The sequence below is a fragment of the Lethenteron reissneri genome, unplaced genomic scaffold (genome assembly GCF_015708825.2).
Source record: "Lethenteron reissneri isolate LAM-NWPU_2019-01 unplaced genomic scaffold, ASM1570882v1 scaffold_1666, whole genome shotgun sequence".
In the NCBI taxonomy this organism is placed as follows: domain Eukaryota; kingdom Metazoa; phylum Chordata; class Hyperoartia; order Petromyzontiformes; family Petromyzontidae; genus Lethenteron; species Lethenteron reissneri.
The window spans coordinates 38,971-49,329 of NW_026891406.1; the positions used below are offsets into that span (position 1 = coordinate 38,971).

At 46.4% G+C, this 10,359-nt stretch overlaps 1 protein-coding gene across 1 annotated transcript; it reads right to left on the reverse strand.

The window, feature by feature from the left end:
- Positions 1 to 230: 230 nt before the first annotated feature.
- On the reverse strand, positions 231 to 9,858 carry LOC133339221 (uncharacterized). The gene is made up of 6 exons (XM_061547371.1): positions 9,774 to 9,858; positions 7,542 to 7,800; positions 3,746 to 3,779; positions 1,431 to 1,824; positions 430 to 897; positions 231 to 268 (listed from the first exon to the last, which is right to left on the reverse strand). Exons 1-6 carry the CDS (start codon positions 9,805 to 9,807, stop codon positions 231 to 233), a joined length of 1,227 nt encoding a protein of 408 aa, XP_061403355.1. The 5' UTR covers positions 9,808 to 9,858.
- Between the last annotated feature and the right edge of the window lie 501 nt (positions 9,859 to 10,359).

Below are 10,359 nucleotides of genomic sequence, written 5' to 3' on the forward strand. Positions count from 1 at the left end.
TGCGACCGTGCGAGGCAACGTCAAATATTGGGGCCCCACCTGACCGAAAGCCGCACCCCCTGAGGCAGCTGACGAAGTGGTCACCATGATGCCGCTGCACACACAGAACAACAACATCGCGCCCCTGCTACTGTGAACACTTGGCAGGATCGCTCCTGGAACAGAGTCTCGACACTCAGCGAGGCTTCCCCCGGTCAAGCGCGCGCGCGTTAAGTCTTCGTCCCGTGCCATTACGCCGGCCAAGAGCGCCGCTGGGATGGGTACAGCGCTGCCGCCCGTGGGAGCGCACCACGGGGGGAGGGGAGTGCAAGCCGGTCGCAGCAGAGGGTGCAGCAGAGGGTGCAGCAGAGGGTACAGCAGCGGGTGCAGCAGAGGGTGCAGCAGAGGGTGTAGCAGAGGGTGCAGCAGCCAAGGTGCAGCAAAGGGTGCAGCAGAGGGTGCAGCAGCGGGTGCAGCAGAGGGTGCAGCAGCGGGTGCAGCAGCGGGTGCAGCAGACAATGTGCAGCAGAAGGTGCAGCAGAGGGTGCAGCAGAGGGTGCAGCAGCGGGTGCAGCAGCGGGTGCAGCAGAGGGTGCAGCAGAGGGTGCAGCCAGAGTGCAGCAGAGGGTGCAGCAGCGGGTGCAGCAGCGGGTGCAGCCAGAGTGCAGCAGAGGGTGCAGCAGCGGGTGCAGCAGCGGGTGCAGCCAGAGTGCAGCAGAGGGTGCAGCAGCGGGTGCAACAGCGGGTGCAGCAGCGGGTGCAGCAGAGGGTGCAGCAGAGGGATGCAGCAGCGTGTGCAGCAGAGGGTGCAGCAGAGGGTGCAGCAGCCAGGGTGCAGCAGAGGGTGAAGCAGAGGGTGCAGCAGACAGGGGGCCGAGGTGACGCCGGGGGAAAGGGAAAGGAGGCCGGGGTGAAAGTCTCCACCGAGAGGAGAGACACGCCAGAGGGGGGGGCTCAAGATGAGCAGCATGGGAGAAAGAAAGAGTGGAGCCGGTGCAGGCAGGGGAGGAGGGAAAGAAGATGATAAGTAGGGGGGGGTGGTGAATGGGTGACGATGAGAGCGGAGGAGCAAGAGTAGAAAGGAGCGAGCAGAAATGAGCTGCACGGAGCAGCGTCTGGGTGCACAGGGAACGAGGAATCTAGCATGAGTAATACTGCTACCTACATTATAAATACACTTAAACACTATTTTAGTAATAAAACACCCACGAACTGTGAATATCAATGTGAGTAATACTAACACGACCGCTGCGGGGGACAAGGGACACCTCACGCGATCACCACGCCACCTCAAAACGAGAACGCGCCGAAATCCGCGCCCTCGAAGCCGTCGTAATCCACAAAATCTCCTCCGTACGCGTCCCCAGCGAGCGCGTGGAACACATCCGTCCCAGCGTGGTAGAGTGTGGCATCACCTCCACCTCCTCCTCCTCCACCTCCTCCTCCTCCACCGCCACCGCCGCCACCGCCCATCGCCCCCAGTATGCACTCACGCAGCGCTGCCCCTTCGATGGAGGCAACCGACCCCGGGGCCACGAGGCCCAACGCGGGCCCGGCCACCGTTTCGACGGTCACTAGGAAGGCCAGGTCCACGCAGGGCCGCTCGTGTCGCCTGTGGTAGCACGGCGGAAGGGCGGGTTGCGCGGCGGCGGCGGCGGCGTGCGGCGATGAACGAGGGTAGCGCGGAGCGTAGACGAGACGGAAGAGCGCTGGGGATGGTGAGGCGGCGGTGCTGGTGCTGCTGGCGGCGGCGGCGACTCTGCGCCGCTGTTGTTTGTCGCGAGTGGCCGGGTCGGCTGGCCAGGCAGACGGCGTGAGTCGCCCGTCCAGTGGACACAGGACGCCCTGCGACGGCAGGGGGGTTACAACGACGCAGTGACATTGACCACCGAAGGGGAAACGGCCGAACGGCTTGGCAGCAGTGTGCGCGCTTGGCTTGCTTGCTTGTGAGTTGTTCTCATTTGTTTGCCATGGGGATTGTAGGTCGAGAGGTCGAGTGCGCAGTGCAACGGTGAGCAATACTCCGCCGAAAATCAGTGCCACTGAAAATCAGTGCCAACGAAAATCGGTACTAAACGAAAATCAGTTACCAACGAAAATCAGTGCCAATGAAAATCAGTACCAATGAAAATCAGTGCCAACGAAAATCGGCACTAAACGAAAATCAGTTACCAACGAAAATCAGTGCCAATGAAAATCAGTACCAATGAAAATCAGTGCCAACGAAAATCAGTACCAATGAAAATCAGTACCAATGAAAATCAGTACCAATGAAAATCAGTGCCAATGAAAATCAGTGCCAATGAAAATCAGTACCAATGAAAATCAGTGCCAACCAAAATCAGTACCAATGAAAATCAGTACCAATGAAAATCAGTACCAATGAATATCAGTGCCAACGAAAATCAGTACCAACGAAAATCAGTACCAACGAAAATCAGTACCAATGAAAATCAGTACCAATGAAAATCAGTACCAACGAAAATCAGTACCAACGAAAATCAGTGCCAATGAAAATCAGTACCAATGAAAATCAGTACCAACGAAAATCAGTACCAACGAAAATCAGTACCAATGAAAATCAGTACCAATGAAAATCAGTGCCAACGAAAATCAGTACCAATGAAAATCAGTACCAATGAAAATCAGTGCCAACGAAAATCAGTACCAATGAAAATCAGTACCAATGAAAATCAGTACCAATGAAAATCAGTGCCAACGAAAATCAGTACCAACGAAAATCAGTACCAATGAAAATCAGTACCAATGAAAATCAGTGCCAATGAAAATCAGTACCAATGAAAATCAGTACCAATGAAAATCAGTACCAATGAAAATCAGTGCCAACAAAAATCAGTACTAATGAAAATCAGTACCAATGAAAATCAGTACCAATGAAAATCCGTACCAATGAAAATCAGTTACCAACGAAAATCAGTACCAATGAAAATCAGTACTAATGAAAATCAGTGCCAACGAAAATCAGTGCCAACGCAAATCAGTGCCAACGAAAATCAGTACTAACGAAAATCAGTACCAATGAAAATCAATACTAACGAATATCAGTACTGTACCAACGAAAATCAGTTACCAACGAAAATCAGCAGCAACGAATATCAGTACCAACGAAAATGAAACATTCGTGCGTACAAAATGGAACGTGATGAAACAATAACAGGCTTTACTCCTCCCGGCAATGATACAGGAGGTGTTAAGATGTTCTAACACCAAATAGACGCATACTGAAAGGCTGATCTTTATTCGCCAGCATCATACTTATGATAAAACATGTAAACAAAAAAGCGTTGACAATAATGTATGCCTTAAATTTCGATTTAAAGCTTTCGTGACTGCAGGGATTCATCTTCTTGGTTCTTTCGGTAAAGTCACGTAGAAGGGAAGTAATAAAATAATAAAAATAAAACATAATTTTATTATGTTTTATTTGTATTATTTTATTATGTTTTATTATGTTTTAGTTTTATTATTTTATTACTAAAATTATTACTAAAATAATAAAAATAAAACATAATTGTATTATGTTTTAGTTTTATTATTTTATTACTTCCCTTCTACGTGACTTTACCGAAAGAACCAAGAAGATGTTATTATTTTGTTATGTAACCAGCAAATAAGTGTCCCATAGGTGAGTTTGTTTGAGGGAGCGTGAGCTGACCTGGGGGATGAGGGGGGGGGGCTGGGGGGCCGAAGCACACAACGTTTAATACGCGAGGTTGGACCGCGCCGTGATGTACCCATCACTCACCTTCCTGGCTTGCATCAAGATGCCGAACCAGCGCCTGCGGGGGCACAAGGAATGGTGACAGAGCGCACGTCAATCAACCGTGCAGAGCGAGCTGACGGGGGAAACGCGTGGGCCACGTGGGTGCGGGTGTTGTTGTTGGGGTGCGGGTGGACTGTGAAGGCTGCGGGAATGTTGTATGTACAGTGAGGGAAAAAAGTATTTGATCCCCTGCTGATTTTGTACGTTTGCCCACTGACAAAAAAATTATCAGTCTATAATTTCAATGGTAGGTTTATTTGAACAGTGAGAGACAGAATAACAACAACAAAATCCAGAAAAACGCATGTCAGAAATGTTATAAATTGATTTGCATTTTAATGAGGGAAATAAGTATTTGACCCCTCTGCAAAACATGACTTAGTACTTGGTGGCAAAACCCTTGTTGGCAATCACAGAAGTCAGACGTTTCTTGTAGTTGGCCACCAGGTTTGCACACATCTCAGGAGGGATTTTGTCCCACTCCTCTTTGCAGATCTTCTCCAAGTCATTAAGGTTTCGAGGCTGACGTTTGGCAACTCTAACCTTCAGCTCCCTCCACAGATTTTCTATGGGATTAAGGTCTGGAGACTGGCTAGGCCACTCCAGGACCTTAATGTGCTTCTTCTTGAGCCACTCCTTTGTTGCCTTGGCCGTGTGTTTTGGGTCATTGTCATGCTGGAATACCCATCCACGACCCATTTTCAATGCCCTGGCTGAGGGAAGGAGGTTCTCACCCAAGATTTGACGGTACATGGCCCTGTCCATCGTTCATTTGATGCGGTGAAGTTGTCCTGTCCCCTTAGCAGAAAAACACCCCCAAAGCATAATGTTTCCACCTCCATGTTTGACGGTGGGGATGGTGTTCTTGGGGTCATAGTCAGCATTCCTCCTCCTCCAAACACGGCGAGTTGAGTCGATGCCAAAGAGCTCCATTTTGGTCTCATCTAACCACAACACTTTCACCCAGTTGTCCTCTGAATCATTCAGATGTTCATTGGCAAACTTCAGACTTCAGATATGTGCTTTCTTGAGCAGGGGGACCTTGCGGGCGCTGCAGGATTTCAGTCCTTCACGGTGTAGTGTGTTACCAACTGTTTTCTTGGTGACTATGGTCCCATCTGCCTTGAGATGATTGACAAGATCCTCCCGGGTAGTTCTGGGCTGATTCCTCACCGTTCTCATGATCATTGCAACTCCACGAGGTGAGATGTTGCATGGAGCCCCAGGCCGAGGGAGATTGACAGTTCTTTTGTGTTTCTTCCATTTGCGAATAATCGCACCAACTGTTGTCACCTTCTCACCAAGCTGCTTGGCGATGGTCTTGTAGCCCATTCCAGCCTTGTGTAGGTCTACAATCTTGTCCCTGACATCTTTGGAAAGCTCTTTGGTGTTGGCCATGGTGGAGAGTTTGGAATCTGATTGATTGATTGCTTCTGTGAACACGTGTCTTTTAAACAGGTAACAAGCTGAGATTAGGAGCACTCCCTTTAAGAGTGTGTTCCTAATCTCAGCTCTTTACCTGTATAAAAGACACCTGGGAGCCAGAAATCTTTCTGATTGAGAGGGGGTCAAATACTTGTTTCCCTCATTAAAATGCCAATCAATTTATAACATTTTTGACATGCGTTTTTCTGGATTTTGTTGTTGTTATTCTGTCTATCACTGTTCAAATAAACCTACCATTAAAATTATAGACTGATCATTTCTTTGTCAGTGGGCAAACGTACAAAATCAGCAGGGGATCAAATACTTTTTTCCCTCACTGTACGTGCGTATGTTGAACCTCTTTCGTACCGTACGTAGCAAACCGTGGTAATCGGAGTTGCGGGGGAGGGGGGTGAAGGACAACAAGCTGAACACAAAAAGGAGTTCTAAATAAATGAGTTTTCAATCTTATAGATGATTTAAAAGTGCATAGCTAAAGTGACTTCCTAATATCGGGAGAGCGTTCCAGACGGCCGCAGAAACGCATCTGAAAGCACGCGATGCGGTGACCGTATTTATTCGATGGTTAATCAAACTCCGTTGCTGCGAGGATGATCGGAGTTCGCGTGATGGTTTATGCTCCTTGGAAGGTTGCGGGTGTGATGTGAGTGATTGCCTTTGACATATATGGGCGTTTGTTTACGTAATATAGTATTATATTCACGCTATATATCGGTGTTAATGTTTAATGTGTCTGCAGCTTCGTTTTTAATTGCTGTCATCGATCTGTAAGTAATCTGCCCGAGCAGATTTTCGTTGCAGGGAATTTTCTATTTTAGCTTTGATTTAACATTTACAGTATTTGTGTTTGCGCAAGAGTATTGTTTTATTCTTCATTGTATACATTTTAGTCCATTGGAACCTCCTTTGCCAGTAGCAAAATATGACTATTGGTTTTTTACCCTTTTATCTGGCAACAAAACTGACACCTTTTTTACAAGGAGTCATGTTTGCATTGACCACAATACCTGCGGTCGGAATGCAAACAAAAACACAACTCTGATAATGTATGCACTGTCCTTTAAATTGATTGGCCCACACCCGAGACAGCTTTTCTTAGAGCCTAGTCTCACATGGTGTTGGACCAGATGACGCCAAAAGGCGCACAACTCAAGTTTCATCAACATAAACAACACCGCCGCTTCTCCGACAAACACAACAAGTCGCAATAGAATAAATGAATAATAAACAATAACAGATAAGATAAATAAAATAATAAAATTTCTAACAAATCATAATCACAATGTAACATTTTCCCTTTTTAAAAATAAAATGTCAGTTAAAAATAAATTATTATCACCAAATGCCACGCTGTATCTCAGCCATAGCAATTATAATGCAGATACGGCCTCTAGCACGATGGCATTACAGTGGGGGCATTAAAAAAACCACACCTGAACTAATCTTAATTTGGAGCTTTCGTGACCTCGTCACAGAGACGTTCTCTCTCTGTGTGCCTATGTGTTGTTCTCTCTCTCTCTCTTTGTATCTTGGTGATATCTGTCTGCTTATATGTCTGTCTATAGTTTTCTGGTTAGATTTTTGTTGCTATTTCATTTTCTTTCATTTATACCTGATGACGATTGCTTGTGTTGCGATCGAAACGTCGTATGCTATTATTTAATTTATTATTTTATCTTAATTTTTGAGCTTTCGTGACTGCAGGAATAATTATTTGGTTCTTTCGGTTAAGTCACGTCTAAAGATAAAATAATACATTAAATAATAGCATATTACGACGTTTCGATTGCAACACAAGCAATCGTCATCAGGCATAAAAGAAATAGCAAGAAAAATCTAACTAGAAAACTATAGACAGATATACAAGCAAACAGACATCACAAGGACACACAGAGAGAGGACACACTATAGACAGATATACAAGCAGACAGACATCACAAGGACACACAGAGAGAGGACACACTATAGACAGACATACAAGCAGACAGACATCACAAGGACACACAGAGAGAGGACACGTATCGCTGCCGCCAGCGCTCTCTGTGTGTCCTTGTGATGTCTGTCTGCTTGTATGTCTGTCTATAGTGTGTCCTCTCTCTGTGTGTCCTTGTGATGTCTGTCTGCTTGTATGTCTGTCTATAGTTTTCTAGTTAGATTTTGGTTGCTATTTCTTTTATGCCTGATGACGATTGCTTGTGTTGCAATCGAAACGTCGTAATATGCTATTATTTAATTTATTATTTTATCTTTAGACGTGACTTAACCGAAAGAACCAAAGAATTATTACTTTATCTTTAGACGTGACTTTACCGAAAGAACCAAATAGTCACACCTGAACTCGCTCGCGTCGCCCGCCAGCAGGAACACGTGCTTGCCTCCCAGCAATTGCAGGGCCAGGCAGCACTCGGGCCGGGCCCCTGTCGGGAGCGGTGGCAGGGAGCCCACCTCGAGGCCCGGCACCACTGCCCTGCAGGCGCTCGGGAGGGCGATGGGGCCCCGCGGGCACGCCCCGGGACCCCTGGCGATGTACAACGAGCCGTCCTCTTCCACCGCCACGTAACGCTGCCGCCAGCGCTTCACCAGAAATCCCCCTGGTGGTGGTGGAGGTGGTGGGGGGAGGAGGAGGGGGTTGTGGAGGAGTGGACGTCGAGGTGCGGATGCCAGATTCAGAGAAATGTATTTATACTGGAAAAACCCGATGAGTTATAAAGCTCTTTGTTTTTTTTTACAGATGTCCATCAGCCATGCTAAATTCCCGCTCACAGCTAAGGCCAGTGATGCAATTTTGAACCGGTGCAGAGCCTCCCCTAGGACGACTCAGCCTTAAACAAGCACCTGGTGCGCTGTGCAATGAACATCAGCACTGGGAAGACAAAGGCGGCCGTGCCGTGGCGATCTTCATGGGTGCTCGCCAACAGCCCTTGTTAAGGCTGCACGGGGAGATCGTTGTCTTTGTTGTTGGATTCCCAGCGAGATTAAATCTGGGTCGCAACGAATTCTCTCTCTCTGTCTCTGTGCGGGAAAGCGTCCGGGACATTGTGCAGATTATATGACTCCCCCAGTTAATCCACGCACACTGTACTAATGCCAAAGCATGAGCGCGCGGAGGCATCTGTAGCACACAACATCATCGACATGATGAGTTCATGGTGCAGGGACGCACGGCGTGCCGAGATTAAATCTCTATTACGTACGTTGAACTTCTTTCGCACCGTACGTGGCCAGCCATACTCATTTGGAGGTGCGGGGGAAGGACAAGAAACTAAGCACAAAGAGCGGTTCTTTTAAGAAATTAGATATTAAAAAAAGAATGGAGCTTTTGTCAGGATATTATGAGGTAGTATGATGTTCTCTCAATAAATCAAGAAGGGCCGTTGCCCGAAACGTCGTTGAAATATTGTTTTCTACTTTGAAGGCCACGCAGTACTTATTGACGACTGTGTTGAGGTTTTTTTTTTAATTATCGATGAGTTGATGGGAAAATTATTGCATCGTCGTCTCACAAATCATGATGATGATGATGATCACCATAATCATCGTGATCGTAAATCGTCAGCCTTATTATTGTGATTGTAGATCATCATATTTTAAATTATAATCGCAACCACCGTCATCGTCATCACCATGACTCACCGTCACCATTCTCGTGGAATAAAAATGTATCGTGATTACCGTCGTCATCATCACGATCGTTAAACGTCATCATTGCCATTAACGTCGGAAACAATCGATAAGTCGTGCTTATCAATTGCATTAATCATCGTCGTAATCCAACTCGCATATTGCATCGTCATACACATCATCATCATCTTCTTCTTCTTGGTTCTTTCGGTAAAGTCACGTAGAAGGGAAATAATAAAATAATAAAAATAAAACATAATAAAATTATTCTCACGACGTTTCGGCCACAACGCAAGCAGCCGTCCTTGCGTTGTGGCCGAAACGTCGTGCGATTTATTTTATTATTTGTTTATTTTATTATTTCCCTTCTACGTGACTTCACCGAAAGAACCAAGACGATGAATCCCTGCAGTCACGAAAGCTTTAAATCGGAACATCATCATCTTATTATACCGTATATGCTTTCTGTAACGTTACACAGGAAGATCCATTTATAGATACCACATTAAAAATAATACAGTACTGAAAATGTACTGCAGTCTATCGAGAACACACGATTCTAAATCAAAGCCTCTGCACGTTCCTCGCCAATCTCAGCACATGCACTGCTTGATTTTATTTTTTCCACTATTTAGCCCATTCCTTCATGCGCAATGTCCACTCAGCCGTGGCTAATAAAGTAAATATGAGGGGTGGAATCATGAGAAATCAGTGGGGTATCTACAAATGGATCCGCATGCGTTGTTCCCACATATGCCGCGTTGGCACCGGTGCACAAGCACAAATAACAACAACAACACCCAACACATCCGTCAATAACACTGCAATAGAACGGCAAATACATATTTAGGAAACGTGTCGAGCAATTGCCCTTCTTCATGGTACAGTCGTAACATATATATAACGCTTCTAACACGCGTGTGTTGTCCAGACGTCCCGTTACCGTATTTGTGCAGAAATCCGTTGTGGACATCCATCTGTGCTGACCCGCAGCCCACCGCTCAGCCGTGGAAACAGCCGCCTTCTGCAGGATGTTCAACTCGAATCCAGCAATGTCTCTGTATGTCTGTCTGTCTCCTTTGCTGAACATCCACTACGGATGGTTACTTCTGTAGGATGATCAACTCGAATCCAGCATTGTCTCTGTATGTCTGTCCCCTTTGCTGTAAATCCACTACGGACTATAGCTTCTCTAGGATGATCAACTCTAATCCAGCAATGTCTCTATCTGTCTGTCTCCTTTGCTGTAAATCCACTACGGACGGTAGCTTCTGTAGGATGATCAACTCTAATCCAGCATTGTCTCTGTATGTCTGTCCCCTTTGCTGTAAATCCACTACGGACGATAGCTTCTGTAGGATGATGAACTCTAATCCAGCAATGTCTCTATCTGTCTGTCTCCTTTGCTGAACATCCACGACGGATGGTTACTTCTGCAGGATGATCAACTCTAATCCAGCAATGTCTCTATCTGTCTGTCTGTCCTGTTTGCTGAACATCCACTACGACCGGTAGCTCGTAATAACGCT

Excerpts from the sequence above, each read along its gene's own strand:
- LOC133339221 (XM_061547371.1), bottom strand. The coding sequence starts at position 9,807 with ATGGATGTCCACAACGGATTTCTGCACAAATACG. Across the intron at positions 3,780-7,541 it reads GGCGACGCGAGCGAGTTCAG|GCGCTGGTTCGGCATCTTGA; the intron begins GTGTGACTATTT and ends GTGCCCCCGCAG. Across the intron at positions 1,825-3,745 it reads TCTTGATGCAAGCCAGGAAG|GGCGTCCTGTGTCCACTGGA; the intron begins GTGAGTGATGGG and ends CTGCCGTCGCAG.